The following is a 22773-nucleotide window of genomic DNA, read 5'->3' as shown; positions in this document are numbered from 1 at the left end:
AGGAAAGGAAAGGAAAGGAAAGGAAAGGAAAGGAAAGGAGTTCATCTGTATGGCCTTTTTTTCAGCTAATGTCAAATCTCTTATCTCTTTCCACTTCCTCTTCCACATCAATACACATACTCCTCATATCGTACATTAGCATTTACCAAACAGAGATTTAGCCAAAGCAAACTCGGCCCTCGTGTAATAAATCTGCCTACCTTAGCTATAATAAACAGACGTTTCTTCCTGTCTTTCTGTCTGTTTTTTTTTTTTTTTCTGTGTGAGTCATGTTTCTCTCCATCCATCTCTGCTCTCTCTTTTCCAGAAGGCTTAAAAGTCAATATTTGAGGATCTGTTGCAGCTCTTGAGCACTTCAAAGAGCACAGAGCTCGCTGTGAGCACAGCCTTTAATATGCTGTTCAGGAAAAGAAGCATAAAGAGTCAATAAGCAGACAAAATGATCGTGCGGGTTTTCACGACCCATGTTGCAAGACCGTGATTCTGTTTGCACAGTCAAATGGCAATGACCTGGCCGCAGCTAGGTTTGAGATACAGCTTGAGCAAATGAATGCAAGACGTTCTCGAGAAAAAAAAAAGACATGACTGTGTGCCGTTGTGTGGGGTTAAAGATCTCTTCATACATGCTGAAAAACCACAGGTCACTTGAGCAGTCCTTGACAATTTCTCACTGTGCACACAGAGAAAAAAGGGTCAGCTGTGATGGTTGAAAACCCTGAGTGAAAATAATAATATCATAATAAAGCTTTCATTAGCTTTCAAAGGTGTCTCTGTGTGAGGCTGTTGAAGGTTTCCTGTGGCTGACCTCAGTGAACTGCTGGATGCCAGTGAAGGAGTACACTGAGCTTTCAAGAGCCTGAACAGAGGAACTGCAACACACAGCATGCCAGTGATTATGCTGCTGAGCTGGATAATTGCATTACTTGTATGACATGTAGGTTCAAAAGTCAGACTCAACATTTTCAGCCTAGAAATATGTCCACTATGTTACAGTGAACATTTCTAAAGGGTCTATTTTTTTATAAAAGCAAGTTTTAATTGCATTAATTTATCTTTAAATCTACTCAGATCTACTTAGGCTGCTCTCATAAAAGCAGTTAGATATTTTATCTAAGACTGCTATTAAGTCATCCACACCTCAAGCGGCACAAATAACTTTTCGCACACCTTTCTGGCGGGTTCAGACATTCCTATTTTTCAGAGGGCATTTTGTTCTTCTGATGTCTAATAGGATTCAAGGATCACATTTTGTAGATGCTTAAAGTCCAAGTGAATTAACTTTGCTTGGTCTCATTATGCTGAGCTGTTCCAGACATGAACTGGTCTCTGCACTCACATTATCCTCAAGATATGTAGATAAACTAAAAATTTCAGCTGTGCTGGAAAAAAACTCATGACAATATGACAAGAAATACTCTTTGCCCTGAATTATGGTGGGTTATGTTTTGTTTTAAAGCTATAATTTTATGTAGGTACATTATGATGAATTTATGACAGCAGTTTCGCTGTTTTTCTTTAATTTCACACCCTTATTCTACCACATCCCTGAGCTGCACTGACGTTGATAGACAGATGATCCATTTAGACACATTTAAATACCTTTTATATCCTATTTCATTGCCACATTATCACATCTGACAACTTAAGAAAGGACAACACTGGACGATGTCCAAATCTTTTGTCTCTAGAATGTTTGCTCACATTTGAAAATAATGAATTAGTGATTTATTTATTGTGATTCTGTTTAGTTTGCACTACAGCATTTATAGCCTTATTTGCTTGTTGCTCGACAACCTTTTCAGACACGTAAAAGCCATAAAAAAGGTTAGACCACAAAAACAAGATGATAAAAACATAACACTCATCAATACTAGACAAGAACCAATAAACTACCCATAGATAAACTCACCATGGTGAGTTTATCTATGAGTTACCCTAACCCTAAAGCCTGATGGTAAGCAAATTATTAATGTGTGTGGTCTATTGTAAAGATAAGACTACTTTCTTTAGGGGTAACCATACTTAAAATGGGATTCAAATGTTTATATCACACAGCCTTATCAGACACTAGACTCCCCGCTCTAAAAAACAACGTTCATTTGTCACTCATGCCAGCATATTAATGATAAGGAGAGCAATTACGCCGTTATATAAGCCCCTACCTTCTCTGCTGTTATATAGCAGAGAAGGGCAGGGGAAGGGAAGAGAGACGGAGCAGACAGAAGGCTTGGTGTATTTCTGTGTTTGGGATTTCATCGCCCAGTCGACTGCAGAGCCTAATCCCCGGAGACCTGGATCTTACTTAGTAAATACTTCCTGCCATCTGACTGACAGAATTGATTTGTCCTCTGCAAGCATCTGCAGTGCAACAGAGAAATGAAACATTGAAAAGGGAAGATTGAGTGAGCTTCAAATAGAAGAAGCAACAACAACAAAAAAACCATGAAATTGATAAAAATCTGTTTTGTTTAGGAAAATAAATGACTCATACTCTGGGATCAGTATTTATTTTCAGACGATTCTTGTTTAACTTTGTTATGTCCAGTCAATAAACATAAAACTAAATCAAAGTAACAACATCAGCTTTACCTTTGGTTTGCATGCTCTTTAAGACCACAGATGTTTAACTCCAATGGCTTGGCTTTCATCTGCATAACATAATGTAGGTCTATGAAAAAGCATGGAAAACATAGTTTAAATTTGTCCCGGAGACTTCCTGTTGAGCTGCAGTGTGCTGTATCGTCTCAAAAATGGCCTTAGGACAACAAGCGGTAGCCATAAATCTCCATTTCAAACAGGCACACAGGAGACAATGCAAAGTGCTGACAAGTCTGTGTATTTTTAGGGCTCATCTCTATGCAGCAAGTGGCTGCAGTGCAGTAGGAAGAAAATGTGTGAACTTCTAAATGGCAAGAGACCTAAATGTAAGACAAAGAAAGTTAGTTTTTGTCATGTGGGCAGATTCCACTGATGTTCTCACTTATTAAGAGCCAGAGGATCTTCAGCGCCTCGTACAACTGCTGGTTTCCTGTGGAAAGTCGAAGACAAAATCCAGAAGGATTTAACTGAGTGCTTGTGAAATCACACGCCTTGACCTAAAAATCTGATCAGGCCTCTTCGTACATGAAAAGTGGTGTTGGCCGCAGCTCTGAGCTTTTCTTAGTACTTCTGTCAATTCTGTATCATTTAAATCAGCTGCACACGGTAACGGCCATTGTCCCAATAAAATACAAACCTATATTATGCAGTTGAGCCCAAAATTATTCATACCCCAGGCAACATCAGGGATGTTTCAATTCTGCCAACAGTTTTCTTCTGACTGAATGTAACATCAAGGTTCGGCCCTAAGCCCTGAAACTGGAGCTTCAGGGGCCTGGAGCTAAACATTAAGGTGAAGGGATGAGGCCTTCCAACCTCTAAGACTTCAAAACACCTGTAGAAACCTGGTAAAAGGGAAATAAAGTTGCTGTTTTTTTCTCTAAAGATATATCAGCTAAAATACCAAGAAGATACCCAACCAGTTAAAGAAATGCTTCGAATAACGCAGGTCTGTGGGCCTGTAGGTCACGTCCATTGTTATGCTTCAGCTAAATATTTGAACCAAGCTTGAACGTGTTAATTATTGAACATTTGCGGTTCTGGTGGACAAATTCTGTTACCCTTTACAGAGTCAGAGAACAGGGTGAAGTGCAATCTATTACCTTTGAATAAAAGAGAGGTCACTTCCATTCATCCCCGCCTTAATTTTATGTGGAATGTTTTAAAGCTCCTTCTTCAGAAAATACAGAATTACTTCCCTTAAATTTCCCAACATTTTATAGAAGTACTGACAACAGAAGATGATAAAAGAGTCAGAAAAAGACCTCACTAAGTACTTCAGACAGAAGATGTAAGAAATGACAGGGGAAAACAGCCACTTTGACTTTGCAGCAGTCCCACGTCTGGACTGCTGAAGGCTTTTGACTCTGAATAATCCTGCTTCCTTCTAAATCCTTATCCTCTGACTTCAAACACTGTGCAAAGACCTTTAACAGAATCTGGCATCCTCCCAGCCTTCTCTCGTTCAGCAGTTCAGTAATTCATTCTTTTTTCTGTGCTTTCTTTCCCACTTTCTGTCCCTCCCTTGGATCAACTGTCCAGCCTTGAATCACAAAGCCAAGTCTGAATTCTGTGGGAATAGTGCAGTGAGGCCTCTGCAAAGCATGATTGTGCTGATTGTGCACCCACACACTTTAATGTGCCTCTCTGGTGAATAGTTAAACTGAAAAAAGAGATGTTTGTGGACCTGTTGGTCAGGGAAAGAGTCACATTCAAAACAGCACAGACTAACTTGGAAAATATCTGATGTGTAGAGTGCAAAAGCTGAAACAACTTTTGAGTATCTTGCAAAAGTATTTACAGCATTTTTCAAGTTAAAAGCACCTGTATGTATTTTATCAGGACTGTTTTGTAAAAGACATTAACAAAGTAGTTACTCAATTTCCAGAATTTTCTACAAACAAGAATCTGTAAAATGTATCCAAACCTTTTAAATTTAAACTAAAGTTGAAATTACAGCTGCAAGACTTTTTAGGTTTTGTCTGTATTGTCTGTGCATATTCAGAAACAAAAAAATGTTTACCGATTCTTCTATGTAAAATAGTTCAAGCTCTGTTAAATTAGACGGAGAATGTCTCCAATCAGAAATTGAACCTTTACGGCAGCACAAAATGTTTGCACCATTTATCAGGACATCAACATGCCCTGTGCTTAGCTCCCTCCATCTTAAAATCATATGTAAAACATACTCACAGCATTATGCTGTCAAACAAAGCATTACGCATTTTGTTCCTTTAGATCCAAGTACTCATTTTCACATTTTGCTTCGTCTCCTAGAGCTTTTGGCAAACTGGGAGACAACAAACCCTAAAGATTCTCGTGGACCTGTCAGGTGATTCTCCATTTCATGATGTTTGTCTGTAGCTGTTGGTTTGCACTTGTGCCATACTCTTTATTTCCATTATTAAATGTAACCTGTTGCTGTGTTCAACTTCTGCATAGCTCCATGCCTTACCTGTGCCACGTGTTCCTTGGTTTATTATTTAAGTTATATCTAAAGTCAACTGGTCGCATAAAATTTTACTTGGGCGCATGAAAGTGAAAATATTTAAAATTGGATTGTGTGTTACTTCATATAATACTTTCAGGTAAATAAAATAAATAATAGTTCAATATGAGAAAGCCTGAAATACCATGCAGGATTCCTTATAGTAACATCCATGAAGTCCATGTCTAACACAAAGGATGCAGAGTCCTATAAAAAGCAGCATATTTTCCTCGACTAAGGCAAGCGGCCAATTTGTGACCAACATAGAAATTTTACTGGAAGCAGAAAGTGCATTGCTGAAGTCAATGATGCAGAGCCACCCGTGGCTGGTCACAGCACAATATCTGTCTCTAGTAGGAAATTACTATTTTAAACGGGAGATTCTTGGAAAATGCGAATTGCCAAGAAGTCGCCAGCTAAATGAATCGGCTGCTTTGACTCCACTTTTAGAACATTGTTTTGCATATTTCTTAGCAGGTCTTTATAATCTCAATATAATATTAAAGTCCAAAAGAAGTGAGAAAACAAAACAAGATTGTAATTAAAATACCACATTTTATATTTTGTAGCTGCCTCGATCACTGCAATAAAATTATTATTACTATAGTAAAATATAGTGGTTTTACCAATAAGAACAATTAAGTTTAATTATAAAAAGGCATCTGTCAGAGCTTCTAATAACAGCAGGATTAATCTGCCCTTTTCTGTATTTTTAAATACTGACTTTAAGAAAGAGATTGCTGTTGTTACAACATTTCAATTGATTTCAGATTTGACTTGCTGGTGTGCTTTTGATCACAGTCTTTCAGCGACACACAGGTCCTTAGAGGTGACATGAAGGCTGGATATTCTCCTTTAGGATTTTCACCAAGAAAGCAGAATTTGTCAAAGTCCAGAAGCAGTAAAGCAGTCTGCACCATCACACTAACACCACTCTGTTTAATTGTAGTTTAACATTATTTTTCATGAACATTGACCTTAGCTGAAGTGATTGAAGCCTACAGTGCTTTAGATGTGGTTTAGTTCATTTTTGTAACTTTCTGGATGAGTCATTTATGCATTCTTTGAGTAATTTTGGAAGGCCAGCCACTCCCAGGACGTTTCGCTACTGTTCCATGTTTTCTCACTGGCTATTACTGTGGTTCACTGGAGACCTGAAGACTCAGAGAGAGCTTTAAAACCCTATGACCTATGTAGATTGATCTGTTGCTTTTGGGATCATTTAGCCTACTTTATGTTGTCAGTCTGGTTCTGTCTTGGTGAACAAGTCTGGCAATAATCAGACTTGAGTGTGGCTAGAGAAGTTAAACTCACCTCTCCAAACATTATGGTAAATCACAGTTCATTTAAGGTTTACCAACGGGGGCAATAACATTTTCACATAGTTTAGTCTGCTTTTGTCCCCAAATAAATGATATAATCATTAGAAATATGCCTTTTGCATGATCTTTGTCTGAAATTACAGTCTGATGATCTCAAACATTTAAAGACCACATAAATTCAAAAACTGCATATGGAAAGGAGTCAAGACATTTGCATAGCAGTGTAAAAGTAGATGTAACAAATACTGTCTGTCTGAAAGACTCTCTCTTTTTTTACACAGCAGTTTATAATCAAAAAATCAAAAATCATCAATACTGAAGTAATTTCAAGTTTGCTTAGATTATTTTCTTAATGATTATTCAAATGAGTATTGTTAAGTCATTATTCAACTAAGTCCAATAGAAAACATGTAACGCAAAGGGTTTTGAAATCGTTTTCATGATGGATAATGAGCCAAAAAACGTGTTTCACTTGTTAAATCTACATTCTGTTCTTGTTCAGTTTGAAACATAGTGGTCATAAATCACCCAGACAGGTACCTAAAACTTCTGCATCCTAATTTCTGGGTAATATAGAGGCCAGGCTAATATCTTGCTCTCTTTGTTGAGCTCATTCAAATGTTCTCACATATCTTTTTTTTTTAAAGTAGGACAAACTGTTCAGAAGAAAGACGAAGCAAAGCAATTATTGCCAGTAAGAGTGTCAACATTACATCGTTAAGAGCTGATCAATGCTGTTCCTTTCAGCATCAATGAGGAATCTGATTGCCGAGCAAGACTGTGATAGTATCCATTAAAAAGCTACACTGAGTACAAACAGGGGAATTAAAAAGTCAAAGCTCTGGTGCCACAGCAAAACCTGCTTTGTTCGCTGTTGGGGGCAGATATTACCATAAAAGACCAGCAGGAGGTCTGCTATAAACGATGCACTCACGGAGTGAAAATGCTGGCTTTTAAAGACCAAATTTTTTAAGATGAACCGGGAGAACAGCCACGCCCTGATGGAAAATTTACTATACTTAATCTAGAGTCAATTCAGTTCATTTGTACATCACCAAATTACCTAAAGCCCTTAACGAGAAAAAGTGGTTGAATTATACAAAAATTTTAATTGGTTAATTTTGACTTCAGAGCAGTCCGGTTTAATCCAATACAATTCAATACAATTCAGTCTGAAAGCATACAACTGGGTTGTATGCTTTCAGACATACAACTTTTCATAGTCAACTGGCAACCAAAGCCAGTTGACTATGAAAAGCCAAAAGGTAAAAATGGGACCAAATGTGCCCTGAATGATTAGCTCTGATAGGAACCCTTAATTTTAGTCAAACAAAACAGAAACACAACAGAGCATTGCTTTGAATAAGGCGAATTACAAGGACATTTAATTAGAGTAATTTTGAAGCGAACTGAACTGAACTTCACCACATAACAGAAATCCTGCAACATCAGGAGGACTTTTCATTTGGATCCCCCTCCTAAGCAGAATGTCTCAGTTAGAAACAATGCAAATAAAGAAATGAAAAAGCCTGTGTCTGTGCCCACTAATTTCCCCCGTCTCATGCTGACTTCATTTTTGTTCTTTCTAGACTCGAAACCAAAATGACACACTGACTGGAAGAAAGACCACAAGCCGCAAAATCTTAATGGTCGCAGCAGTTTTATGCAGCAGACATTCAAGTAACAGCAGCATTAACCTTAAAACAGTCTGTCTCAACTTGCCCTCCAAGTGGTCATGTCGTACTTATGAAGGCTTCAAGCTGAATTATGGGTTAACAGCCTCTGTCTGAATTGGTCTTCGGGTTGCATGTTCTGCTTTTTTTTCTTTTTTTTTTGCGCAGGAAAACCATTTTTAAAAGCACTCTATGGTTTGTATATTCAGAGCAATAAATCATTAGGTAATGTTGCCATCAGTCTTTTCAAGACAACAAAAACACTGTTGTATCATAAGTGCTAAAACCACAAACATAAACCTAAAGATGTGACTGCAGATTGTTTTTTTTGTTGTTGTTTTTTTCTGGTGAGAACAGGAATCTCAAAACGACTCCACAAATTTCCTTCAGGCATGAAATAAAATAAGGCGCAAAACCATAACAATGGTTTTGAGTTTCGTACACTTTAATATGCAAGACTTATGTTTGTTACTTGACATGCTTTATGAGGTTCAGCCCATTCATCAAGCAGATTTCTTAGAATAAATCATTTTTACTGATATTGTGAAGTGAATTTTTGTGGCTGCACGTTTGTTTTACTGAATCCAGACTAGGCTGAGTTACGACAAAGTACTGTAGCAGCAGGGAGCTGTTGAGCATTCTTGTGTTATTCCTCTCAACACGCATCCACAGTTAGCGCAATACAAATCAGAGCTTCGGAAATGGTTCTACAAATCAACATTTTCCCAGAGGAGAACATTGCTTTGATGTGGTGCTTTTCAGACCGCTGTGCTATAATTTGCGCAGCCATCCTCAGACGTTCTCTCGGGCGTCTCAACAGCTGATTCATACTGAGCTCTGTTTGACTTTTATGTGACTCCTGGCCGACGGGGAGCCGGGATCACTTAGGTTGGTTGCCATGGTGGTGAGGCAAACCTGCGCGGTATGAAGGAAAGATCTTCCCCGAAGGCCTTCTCGACAGGCTGCATATTTGTGCATTGTGTGGACAAAGCGCAGAAACCTCACAAAAGCTGAAAGAAAGCATGCAGTCCTGATAGACTTACTGACAGACGGGTAGCAGGGGAAAACACACAATGTGCTGAAGATTGCAGCAATATCTGCTAAAAGTACACAATTAACTTTCCCTCTTTCCTCCTTTCCTGATGCTCGGCTGTCTTTCTTTCAGCACAGCAAGTCTACAAACTGGGCTAATTTAAGACAAAATATCATTGAAAGAAAAGCATAGAAGATCAAGCTCAATTTGTGCATGTTTAACTCATGAGAGGAATAAAACAACTTTTTTAAATAATTCCTAACATTTTATGTGTTTATTTTGCGTCTCACATAAAATAAACCCATATATTAGGTTCTGGAGCTGAAAGAACAACTCGTTTTAGAGTAATACAAAAACCACTCGCTGTGTAACGTTGCAATGCTTTTAGTGAGCTTTACATAAGCAAACAATTTTGTGAAAGGAAGTTTATGTCGTAGGTTTTACTAAACACAACTCTACATTTAGTGGCTTTCCTAAAAAAGAAGAAGAAACAAGGGGAAGCTTTTAAAATATCAAAGGCCAAATTTGGAAAAATGCAAGCACAATTGTGTCACATAAACATTTTAAAGTGATTTGGGAAATGCCTGTGTCTGCTTTGCACAGCTTGCAGATTTCATCTCTTTTGCAAGATAGTTTTTGCTCAGTCAGATTAGATTTGGATTTCAGGTCTGGCCTTTGACTGAGCCATTCTAATTCTGTCCTGCTAAAACGTGAACCTCCACTTTCTTTGGCAGCTTCTAACAGGTTTTCTTCTAGGACTTCTTAGCGTGTAGTTCAATCTATCTTATGTCAACTCTGAACAGCTTTTTTTTTTTCTCAAAAGACAAAAAGCATCCTTAAAGCATGACGCTGCCACGGTACCTATGGCAATGCTGTGTTCTGGGTAATGTACATTGTTAGTTCTCCACATTTTTGATGAAGGCCAAAGCAATTACATTTTTGTCTTATCTGATCAGAGCACCTTTCCTCTACATCTTTGCTGCATCACCAATATACTGAATTATTTTTAAGTTGGTCTTCCACTTAACTCAAATTTGGTAAGTGCAAACTCTCCTATTTAAATTCAAAATCTCTGCAGGTTCTACAGAAGTACCTTTAGGTATGCAAGTTCAGACGGATTGCCACGTCATAAGATTTGCAGGTTTGACATACTTTTCCACATTTCTGTGATGGATTGAACAGTGGCCAGTGAATTGTTGCACACTTTTGAACAATTTTATCCCTGAGCTGTGTGCTGTGTTTCTTGGTCTTATTGGTGCCGTTTTTCATTAGTGCAGATAACTTCCAATACAATTGGATGCCTGGAATTTCATTACAGGTATCAAAGAAGTCAAAGGGACTGATTCAATCTTCAGATTTATATGTTTTTATATAATTTTGAAAACCGTGTAGCATTTTGTTGCTCTGTGACTGAACCGAAAACATGGAGAGATGGTAGCAAAAAAAGAACAAAGGTTTTCTCATCCTTCACTGACTTCTTATTTTGATAGAGAAAAATAAAATAGTCAAAGTGATGAATGATCCAAATAATGGTTAATGTGTGAAACACATTTTCTGTATATCCAGAGCCAACAGTGCTCCTCACAAGCAAAAGAAAAATAATCGGAAGGTCTGTTGCCACTTGTCTTGTGCAAGCTGGATGTTAGAAACGGCCGCCGGTGTTTGTTGACTGATGGGAGTTGATGTTGACGGGGAGCACTGTTTGGTTTGGCAGGAGCGAACATTGGCTGTCATTCTGCAGATGAAACCATGTGAGTTTAGCGTGTACTTCCAAACAGTTACGAGCTCCACTCCTGCAACATTACTTGTGTTTTCTCCTGAACGGCCCAGAGCATACGAGAACTTTAGAAGAAGTAGAGAGGGGGGAAAAAAATTTAAAATCACATAAGTCCAAATTCAACTCGACAAAAAGTCAGTCTACTGAGGAGTTAGGGGCAGCATCAGGGTCAACAAGTATTTAGAAAAAATAATGGAATATTGAGAATGACAATTGAATGCTTTCTGTAGCAACTAGCTTAAGTATGAACTACATACTGAAAAGGTTCAGTAACAGCAGCCTTGTGCTATACAGCATCAGCTATCCTTTGCCTCCTCAACTTTGAAATTTCATTTCATGTTCAAAGCCTGAACGAGCAGATGACACATTTACCAACAAAAATAGGGTATTGCCCCTCCAAACCTCAGTTAAAACACTGTAATCGTGCGGGGCTTTCCTATAAATCACTGGCGTTTCAGGGGAGGATAACAGCCTGTCTTTAACCTGAAAGGCAGCATTAAAGTGAACAACCTTAATGACATGTCTGAGGCTGCGTGTTCAAGTCATTCACTTTGGATCTCTTGCCCACCAGCCTCAGCCCTCATATAACGGTTATCAGCCAGGGTGAGAGAAAAAACCCACACTAGATGGACAAAAGGAGCAGACGCACAAAGAGGCAAGTCGGTGCTTGCGTGTCAAACCCTGAATGAAATGATGGAGGGGAATCAACACAAACACCCACCTGTGTGATGGGGATGCTCCCCCTCCAGTTCTCTAAAAAACAATTATGGTTTTATTCTATAAAAGCCTACAAAGTGTTGGGGAGAGCTTGCAAAAGAAAGGATGTAAGTAGAAGGAGCTCCGTTTATCCCCACAGTCCATGCCTTCAGCAGCAAAAACCAACAAATCTGAGCTGCAGATCTGTTGCAAGTGGTATAGATCTCTGAGTGGGACATATCTGTTTCATCTGATGCACACGCACACACACGCGACTCATCCGTATCTTAACGACACCCACACAAACATCTGCACATAAACAGTACAGGGTAAACATTTGCACTCAGCTCGTGTTCACGAAGCTACAGCTGTGACGCCTAAACACACACACACACACAAGCAATTACCTTGAAAGGCGGCCACGTAGCGCGACAGGAGCAGCTTGAGTCTGGAGCTGTAGGTCTGCAGGAGGTTTTGGACATCCCGCCTGGCCGCCACCTGGTACTTTTCCTCCATCTTTTTGGTGCAGCACGTCAAGCTTTTGGACGTGCACACCTGGAGATCGGCACCTTAAAGCAGCCGACATCAAGTGTGAGGATCTCATAAAGTCATACAAGCACATAAACCAAATAAAAAAATAAAGTAAAAGTAAAATAAAGTAAAAGTGGTTCTCTGTTTCTGCCTTCAACAATTTCAAAGCAGGTCGTAACAAATGCAGTTTTATTGACATTAACAAAAAATGTATATAACTAAACTTTTTCCTTTAATAACAAATAATTTAATGCTACAAATTGCTCTCAGAGCAAATACAGCACCTCTTAAGCACCCTTCTCGGTCTTCAGAAATCCAAGCCTATAACACATGAAAGGTATAAACTGGGGATAAGCATGTTGCCTTTAAGTTAATCCATGTAAAACTCCCCTTTAAGACAAACAAATCTGGTGGATTTGCCACCCCAAACTGACCAGATTCATGAAAAGAATGTGCATTGTGACAAAGAATAACACTTTCACCTTCGTCAGACTAAAACTACAGCAATATTTGCACAAACTGGAGAATGAACACATAGAATTGTAATAAAAGTCGTGAGGAGTGTAAGTGTTGCTCTGAAAGAAGCTATCCTTGTAAATGTGTAAATATCACTTAAACATTTTGTGATGTTGCGACCACAAACCTTAATTCTATTTTAGCAAGATTACAACATAGTGACATGGAAGGAAAATGAGAAATGCTTGCGCATGTATTCTACCCATTTTATTCTGATCCAGCCAATAAAATCCAGTGGAGTTTTCAAGAGTCACACCTTTCTTAAGTATAGTGTATCTGTGCATTAATGAATCTTAGTAAAACACACAGCTAGTCTGTGAAGGTTTCGGAAGGATCTTAGAGAAAATTAGTGAACAAATACCAAGAAGACTAATGATCACACCAGACAGGTCAGGGCTGACGTAGCTTTGAACATCATCTAAAAACAGAGCACCATCTAAACATGGAGATAGTAATAGACAACTGCAAATCTATTTAGACATGGTCCACCTAAGCTGCACATAGTGAGCAAAGCCAATAATAGCTGTGTAATCACAATGAAAGATGATTCTATGAAATGTTAACTCAAAGGAGTTGAATACAAATGTATGGCACACTTTCAGGATTTGTATTTCTTTCTTTTTCACAATCAAGTATCTATTCCTCCACTTCAGCAAAGCCAGCAGTGAAACCCCTAAAGTTTGCACATTTGGACAAGCCAGGTTGTGGTATTGCAATTAGCTTATTTTATTATTTTATTACTATTTATTTATTACACTGAAAAAAAACCAACTTTTTTATTGTCTTGAATAAGACTGTGCATATACATACTGTTCAATATTCCCTGTATCTTGTATTTCCTTTAAAGTTGATGTATTTATAGTTAATGTCTATACACTGGGAACATGAACTCAAATGTCTTGTTTTTGCTAAAGGGGTATAAACACAAACGACTGTATGGAGACATTTTATAATAAAGATAAATATGCAAATCCTCAACTGTGACTTTTAAAATGTATAAAATACTTTCTTCAGTCATCAATAATAACCTCAAACAATACTGATGCTTATCAAACAGCTAAAATTTAATTTAGAAAACCAAGTTTCTCGAAAATCGAAAGTCTCTCCGAATAAAACAGTTATTGACTCAAACAGATGAAGTCTTGGATTTCCTTTTAGACACAGATACCAGCTAGCGTGCACCAGATACAGGACAATCAAAACATCCCAAAGGAGACCCAAAACGCTGCAAAAGCCTCCACGACAAGCCCAGACAGAGTTTGCAGACTGTTGTCAAACGCTATTAACTCCCTGCGAGGTCTGATGGTGAGCAGAGCTAAGTGATGGCGTACGTACTGGAATTCAAAGTCTTCCAGATAAGATTGCATAAAAGACTTGCTTCTTTTTTTTCCACCTAAATGCATTCAGCGGTCTATTTCCACCTTCTTGCAGATAGGAGTTGTGACTTGCTATGTTTTGACCCAGACCGAAGTATGTTTGTTGCTCGTTTTTATTGTCAAATATAGATACATTTTTTTCTGTCTGCGGAAACCTAGACTCTGTTTTAGATAAGTGCTGAGATCATTCTGGCCCACCAACAATAAAAGCTGCTATCTACCATCTGTTGTACTTCGGAACATCAAGCTGAACCCATCAAGAAAGCGATTTCTATCTTTCAGCTGGCTTGATGGATTTAGATGAGACAGGGTGATAAGGAAACGGTCAGCTGTGACGTATTTCACAACAGTAGCGAGTGTTCAGGATCTTATCATCTCTTAAACTACTGAACACCGCACTGCAAACAATTTATCTGTGAGAAAATTAATTTTAGTTTCAGCTATGACAGAGATCAGCCAGAGAGGCGTATTTAAGGAGAGGATATGTGGCACTATGGGGGGGGGGCTTAGGAGGTTGTTGAGGGTCTCTGTCAGGAGACGTGGAGTTCATAGGCTACATTTTGTGACAGCATGGCAATCAACACCATTTAGCTTTGCTTTTCCGAAAATGAGGACAGAGTTCAGCAGGAGCACCAGCAACGAGCCATCCAGTCAATGACAGTCCACTAAGAACACCCACACCTACAATCCCTCCCAAATTTTGCACATAATTATCATGGGTGGCATTCAGAAAGCCAAGTTTACCTAACTTTAAACAAAATAATTCCTATTTATCCCTGAAAGCCACTTATCTGTAGTAAACACCCAACGGGGGAGGGAGTTTCTGTACATTTCAATCAGCAAGTAATCTCAGACATAGTTGCTTGAGTCACAGGGTTAGGACAGCATGACTTACACCAGCAGATTCACAAATACAGCACATGCTGCTTAAACCTATTCTGAATTTTAAGTTTTTAAAAAAGTGAAATAATGCCACTCTTGCATGAATTTGTTCTCGCATAGGATATAAACAAAGAGTTTGTAATTAACTCAATGGCTCAGCATCCAGGTTGTTCAGCCCAAACCACCAACCCCGCATTTCTCTGAAGATGCCTTTTTACATTACTGTAGTAATGTAAAATTAAAAAGCTGAGCTTTTTCAACATTTGTTTAGAGGGACTGGTTTTATAAATCTGTCAGTTCCGTAGTTTACTGAAATGAACTTAATATTCAAATGTGTTGAATAGGACTGTGCTTGTGCATCCTCTAGCTTGGAGATCAAAAGACCATTTTGAATCATGTCCACTCAGGGTGGACTAGTTTGTTTTTATTGCATTGCTGCAGATTCAAAGATCAAAGCTGATATTAAATAAATGCCAGTTCATCAGCAGCAACTGACTGGTTCTAATCACACTGGTTTAATAAGGCTGAACCTTAAAACATTTATGAACAGCGTTTTTTTCAAAGTTTATGAAAATACTTCCCGAGTGCACTTTGCAAAAAAAGTAATAACTACATCCTAACAATCATTTATGCTATACGATGAACCTGAAATACCACTTCACATATAACTTCAGATCCCAAAAAAAAAAAAAAACAGACCTGTCCTTTATCAAATCACATTAACCTGAAAACAGATTTGGGTTCTGTGAAGACCCAACTCCTCCGCTTACCTGATCTGGGACTTGAAGGTAGAACTTGATTTGGTCCAATTTGCCTGACTTGAAAAACTTTATGCACCTCGCTGCATGTGTCCAGCTCTCCGAGTCCTGATCCGCACAAACATAGAAAAACGCAGCACCTTAATAGCGAACTCATTTTAGAAAATATCCTTATTTATCTAGAGAACGTGGAGCTTCTTGGAAGTCAGGGTTCCTTCTTCACACATATGCAGACAGGTATCGGAAGAGTACACATTTCAGGTTACAGAAACGGAATTAAACCGCGATAGAGACGGTTTCTGTGCGACTCGGACTTAAATCCAGAAAACGATTCAAAGTTTCTGCGGTGCGACTCTGAAATCGCATGCTGTCCAAGTTGGCTGGACCGACAGCGGAGGCGGTACCACCGAGTTACCTGCGCAGAGGCGGGTCGCCGAGTCTAATGGCGCCATCTAGTGGACACCCAATTTTATCATTTTTCCCATTGCACAAAAACGACAAATGGTCGGCTTTGATTGAGCCATAAAACCCACAGAACAAACGCACATTTTCCAACACGTTTGACACATGTTAAGAGTAATAAACTTCAGCTAATAGCGATTGTTCAAAATCAAAGTTACAATCAAACTAATAGTTTGATCTAGAAAAAATAAGATCTAGAAAGAAAAAAAAAGCATAAATGTAAAGATAGCAAAGTTGGACACATTTTTCATGTTGAAAAAATACTGCTACTCTTCACAGTAAAGGTAGATTAAATAAAGCAACTTTAAAAACATCAATGGGACATTGAAGAAGTCAGAACAGTAATTTTGTTTAATTTTTTTTTTATTTTTAAAACCACACATAAACATCCACGTAAAAAAAGCAACGCAAAGAGGAAACATGCATATAGCCCATACAGATTACAGAAATACACGGGACATCATAGTTATGCAGCGGTTTGGCTAAATCGAGGTCTGCTCAGCTCATCTCCCAGTTCCTTTACAGGCCGGGACAAGTGCAATACCTACAGAACAGCATTGCCACCGATCCCCACCTGAATAGGACAGGACATCTCAACCAACCCAAGCAGGACAGCAAGCGGTTTCCCTCAGAAGAATGTGACCCGTCAACATAATCAGTTTTGCATGGATTTGCACAGCACACATCTGTTAAAGCTGAATGCAAACCAGCAAAACTGACCAGGCGACGAACAGATTTGACGTCGACTACACAGCCCAGTCTGCGAGAATATACAGTTAGAAATACTTCAAGTGCTTACATTGCAGTAGATATGGGAACAAACACTACCTGCACTATAAGCACTTTAGTACTGCAGAAACTGTGGTCAGAGGATGAGAAACAGCAAGCAATCCTTGTGCTGCTTATAAACTGTTTGCTTCATATTGTGCAATGATGCTCTTGATGTTGACACCCCAAAAATCATGGATTTAAAAACAGGTGTAGAGCAAGCAGGCCACCATCAGTTTTGCATAGATTTGCACAACTCATCTATTCTTGTAGTGCAACTATGCAAAACTAGCAGTGAACTGCAAGATATTTTTTTTTGCCCAATTAGTAATTAGTACTGACTTGGCGGTGCATATTACAGCCCCTTATGCCAGAAGGAGCACTTAGGGCAGTAGGTGCTAGTCTATTTCACTATCTGCACTAGATGCACCTTAGCACAAAGACAGTACTTCAAAGTGACATTATAGCAAAGCAAAATTTACAAACAAGTGTCTGTGTATTGCTGTAAGTGCCTCCACTGCAGTAGGTATCACATATTACTACCTGCACTGTAAGCACTTTGACAATGCACAGACGGCATCACTGCTCCCCGGCAAAACCGAGACGCTCATAACTGTCCACAGCATGGGCTTCAGCACCTCGTGGTGGATCTGAAATAGGAAAGTGAAACAAAGAACACAATTAGGACAAGTCAGATTTCAAGGCGACGCGACAGAAAACCTATGGGGACAAGTCTAAAAGGAACAACAAGGTCTAAACGCCATCCTAGGCAATGGTGTTTTGACTGTTGTAGACTAAGAGCAACACGAGGTCGCTGAAAACATGAATGAGCAGCACCGATGCTGCGCCTGCGCGGAGAGCCAAAGCCGTTCACCCCTCCCCCACATCTTCTAACATGGCGCCTCGAAGTGCGCCAACGTTAGCACTTCAAACGACTTTAAATCGGGCGAGCTAATACAGCATTTTGTGTTAAAAGCATGGAAATTACTTCACAACTCCGTAGTGTTTAAGTACTGACCAAAACGTGGGTTGTGGTTTTTCGGTCGCCATGAGGAAAAATTATAAACAAAACAAGGCTGTGGTTCGTGTCGGAGTAGCACCCGCAGGTAGCTTAGCTGCTACGAAATGCTGTTTGCTTGATTAAAAGAAAAAATAACTTCCAGCATCCATTATAGTTACAAATGGAAGTGGTGCAGGGTGATGTGTGGTATTAGAGGAAATAAACTGGTTATCTTAATATTAAGACAGCCAGTGTTTAAACACGAATTAGCCGCTACTGAACTAGCAAGCATGTTTAAAAATAAACCAAAAACCACGTGTGCCCTTTCCCCATTTGTTTGGTCGACCTTACTCTACATTTTGCATCAACTTCTACCTTCTAAGTGAAGGATTTTAGATTATCGGGAACTTTACTAGTATACTGATGCGCACAGGCTAGGCTAGCTAAGCTAAAACGCGCGGCCTAGAGCTGCCCCATGTGCTGCTGCTTTGTTCTGGGGGGCACTTTAACTCACACACCACTGCACTCGACACTCAGCCGCAATTTGAGCACATTTTTACAAACTAACTTTACACACGCAGCACTTGTGTCTTTGAGTGCATTCTGCTCTAATAGAAAGGCCGGGTATTTTTCCACGCCGCTCGCAGCCGAGAAAGCTCCACGCCGCTTTTTCAAATCTCCCTCATTCCCTCAATGGTGGAGCTGAGGGGGCTGCCATGCGCCTCACGCTACTCTGTTTTCATCGCCAACATGCCATTTAGACTGCGTGTTTATACTTACACAACACTACAAGCAAGAAAAAACAAGTAAAAGGACCACGGTGCACAACACTGGGGATTTATTTCAGTAAAACATGCGCTCAGACCAGACTTCCTTACCGATAAACATGCGCTCCACTCACCAGCCGAAATCCACCATCTTCGCTCACTTGCTCGGGCTGCCGTGCTGGTCTCACGCCGACAAAAGAGGCGAATAAAACCGCTACTATCCCGAAAACTTTTCAAACGGCGGACAAAAACGAAGCATAAAGTGAAGTCGGAACCGACATAGAGCAGATTTGGAGCCCAGAGATGCTTCTTAGAAATGATTGCGGGGTTAAGAAAGTGGCGCGAAGGCGACCAGTTGGTAACCATGTGGGTGAATGAAGGGCGGCTCCCACTGAACGTAAATATCTAGCTACAACCCCCAACTCCCCCTATTAGCATAAATAAACTACGGCACTTCCGACATATCTCAGCTCTTTTCTGAAGAAGACAGAGAAGAACGGACAGCGGGGCGGGGGGAAACTCTGTTGGACAGCTTTTAATTAACAATTAAAAAGAAAGTAAACACAGTACGCATTTCTATGGGTATTAAAACTCAACTGAAAAGAATACATATACAATCTTATTCTTATAAATTAATTTGATGTAATATTAATATTACATAATGCTGAAGCTAATTAGGGCATATTTAGTTCTTCAGCTGCCGTGTGTGCAACTGGAAAATCAAAACAATTAATTAACCTGTTGCTGCTTCACCACTAATTATAATTACCCAACACTGTGTTATTGTTGCACATAACATCGTGTTGCTCATAAGTTAGTTAAATACTTTAAGCCTCAAACGGAGACTAAAACTGTATTTGGTTATTTTACTATGAAGTTTTTTTGTTTTTTTTCTGCAAGTTAATTTACTGAGATTTACAACGTTTGTTTGGTCATTATTATCTGTATATTTTCTGTTGTACTTTACAGGGTGAAAATCTGTGCAATTCCTAAACTAAGGATAAAAACTTGTATTAAATAAACCAGCATTTTATTACACAATGACATAGCAGCATTTCTTTAAGAATCTGAAGCCCAGGTACTCAGATGACATCTGTTTAATATTTTACATGTGCATATGTTTGTGTGTTTATGTCTCTATGTTTCTAAATGTTATTTCACTACTCAAAAAATATGTTAGACCTGTTTTAGCAACTTGCAGTTTTTCTGCACCATTACCCAAAAATAGAAAGTATTAATCAGAGCAATTGATCTGGAATCAACCCTGATTAGAATTATATTGATTCTGAGATTATGCACTGAAACAAATTATAATGTTGTTTTATATATTTTTTTTAGATAAAGATAGAACAGAATAATAGTGATTTTAGATTTTTTTTAAATCTAACTTTTAAGAAAACTATATTTTTTTATACAAAAGAATAACAAATTTACACAAATAGGAGGAAGCTGTCAATTTGCTCAGTCTGCTTAGTTTAAGCACCAAAACAAAACGGCTGCAAAACTGTTTTTTAACATTTCTAAGAAAAAAAAATCAACTTTGAAAATGAGAATTTGTTGAAAACAATTAATTTAAGCTAACAGTAGTTATGTTTCTCTGTGTTGAGTTTAGTTTTAGTGGAGTTTTTTTTTATTTCTTCTACAGAGACCTTCAAAGTAATTTTCACACACTAAAATTACCAACATATTGGTTTGTATCATTAATAATCAAAATATTTTTTAAAGATAATTTCAAAATGTTAAACATGGTAGAACTCATACAGAAATTGAGAGAATTGTAACTTTTCTCTAGTTAAAACAATCAAGCTTGATGTTTCAGAGGTTTAACAAGCTGCGGCGTCAAACCACATCAGAAACAAATGCTGCAGTAAATCCTGCACTGATGCTTCCACATTAAAAAGAAATATTTGTATTTATATTAACAAACTATTTTTATTGATAGTAGAGGCCTTTTGAGAAACGAAATAATTGTTTTACAGTAAGTGCTTGTAGTTTTGAATTGTTTTAATTATCTGAATGTGTGGGGAATGTTAACTCTGAGCTCTTTAACTTTATTCAAATTTTCTTATACTAAATGAAAATCGACGTGAGCCTGATTTCAATTACATCTTTAAAATCCACTCAACCACATTACGACCGTTTTAGACATTTAAGAAAATGCAAAAGAAGGACACCTTATCCACATTTCATTGTGGTTACTTCAGTAACAACTGAAGTACCCACAATGAAATGTGGATAAGGTGTCCTTCTTTTGCATTCAGTAACAACTGAAGTAACCAATGCAGAAGAAGGATAGTAAATTGCAATCTTTCAAGCAGTTTAGCAACAATCTTCTTCTGCTGTGGTAACATTTTACTGACTTAGGTCATACATTTACCACGGGTTTATTTTATGCTATTGTTTTAATTTTGGACATTTTCTGCAGTTTTACTGAAGAAAATGGCCTCTTTAGGCCTAAAGAGGCCATTTGGCCATAACTTTTACTTCAATGGTAAATTTGAATATTTAGATGTGTCCTCCCACCAAGGAGGACACATCCTTGGTGGGATGTGTCCTCCTTGGTGGGAGGACACCAAGGAGGTGTAAACAGTAAAGTAGAGACACTACTTTACTGTGCCAGTAGAGTAGTGTCTCTAAAGATGTCTTTGTGCATATCATAAATATGAAAACAACCAAATAAGTAACGAAAATAATTGTTTTCACAGGAGTAGAATAACAAAGAAGTCACAGATGACCAAATAACCGTCCAAATACCTCCCATAACCCCCCCCTGTTAAGCAGAACCACAGGGCAATTATCATAATAGTGGTTGGATGAAATGCAAAAGAGAGATTTCACTTGGTCAGAAAGTGTTAGCGAGTACGCGTTGTGTGTTCTGCACTTCAGACGTCATGTTTTATAAATGAGCAAACAACAAAATATTCTGCAAGAAAAGGCCTGCAGCTCAAGGTTTCTGCTACTGAAGCCTGTTGAATTATGAATTAAACCTTTAAAAATAATTATTGTATTACAGTATATAATGTGGCCAGCAGAGGGAACCATCAAACTAAATATTGTACTGTAATGACACGATTGTTGTGAACAGTAAGTGGAAACTCTTGCTTCCCTATCACTGAGGTTTCTGTTGTTTCAAATTGGTTAGTTTTGCCGCAGCGGTCAGCAAAGGGAATGGAAAAGCAGGTGCCGGGCCGTGTGCCACAGGTTTTGTGTTCCCCATTCAACACAGGCTGGTGGTCAATTAGGTAAGATAAAGACCGATCACAAGATTTGGTCGACTTTATCGAGAAGTCTGCGTTAAACTCTAATCCCCGGTCACCTGACACTGACAGAGAACTGGACAGCAGCTCGCCCCGACTGCTCTTCTCCACTCCACACTGTGGGAGTGGGAGCGCTCAGTCATGACCCCCAACCCCCCACACAAAGCCAGTAGTTCCTCTGCATATGGAAGTGAGGTGGGGGGTGGGTGGACACGGGGAGGTTGTAGACTTCACAACGTCCCATGGGGTCAGATAAAAGCTTACAGCTCTGCTTCTTTAGACCTCCCCCTCTGCCCTGAGCTCCGGCTGCTCTGCACAAGTGCTGTAAAAGATTTATCGGTAAAGTAGGTAGCAAGCCCTAAAGCAACTTTTCAAGATAGTTTAATGCAAGTAGCACCTTCAGACAAGACATGATATATATGATATTGATATATATACATTTACCTTTTTTTTTTATTATTTTAACAGTGTTTTTTTTTTTCCCAGATTTGAAAAACAAGCAAAAACAGTTAACAGTTTTCAATGCTAGATTGTACTTGATATCCAAAACATCCCCTCAGAGAGCTTGAGCACTTCTTTCCCTCCATTCTAAAATGGCCCACCACATAAGCCCCTCCCACATCAGGGGCCGTGAGCCCGGGGGTCTCTGTTTTGTTCTTCCTATAGAAGCCTGACCGCCATTGTCTCAGCATGACCCCGGGGTCAACTGAACTCACCTCGCCCGGCCACGACCCATTCAGATGTGAAGCTTCACATGGGATAAAACCATCTCTAAAGGATCCTTTAAGGCGAGGGGGTGGTCAAATGCTCGTGCACACCCGCACACACACACACACACACACACACACACACACACACACACACACACA

The 22773-nt window shown here is 39.0% G+C and overlaps 1 protein-coding gene across 1 annotated transcript in view; it reads right to left on the bottom strand.

Annotated features, from left to right (window-relative positions):
- Positions 1-16223, bottom strand: part of gpc5a (glypican 5a) — a 130709-nt gene extending 114486 nt beyond the window's left edge. The window contains exons 1-2 of the mRNA XM_008404364.2: positions 15663-16223; positions 11995-12156 (exon numbers count right to left, since the gene is read on the bottom strand). Coding sequence (XP_008402586.1) covers positions 11995-12156; positions 15663-15807 — 307 coding nt within the window. The 5' untranslated portion in view covers positions 15808-16223. The remainder of the gene's footprint in view (positions 1-11994; positions 12157-15662) is intronic.
- Positions 16224-22773: the final 6550 nt, after the last annotated feature.

This window comes from Poecilia reticulata, linkage group LG3 (genome assembly GCF_000633615.1).
Source record: "Poecilia reticulata strain Guanapo linkage group LG3, Guppy_female_1.0+MT, whole genome shotgun sequence".
NCBI lineage: Eukaryota > Metazoa > Chordata > Actinopteri > Cyprinodontiformes > Poeciliidae > Poecilia > Poecilia reticulata.
Note: the sequence above shows the minus strand (reverse complement) of the source record. Positions and strands in the feature narration are given on the sequence as shown.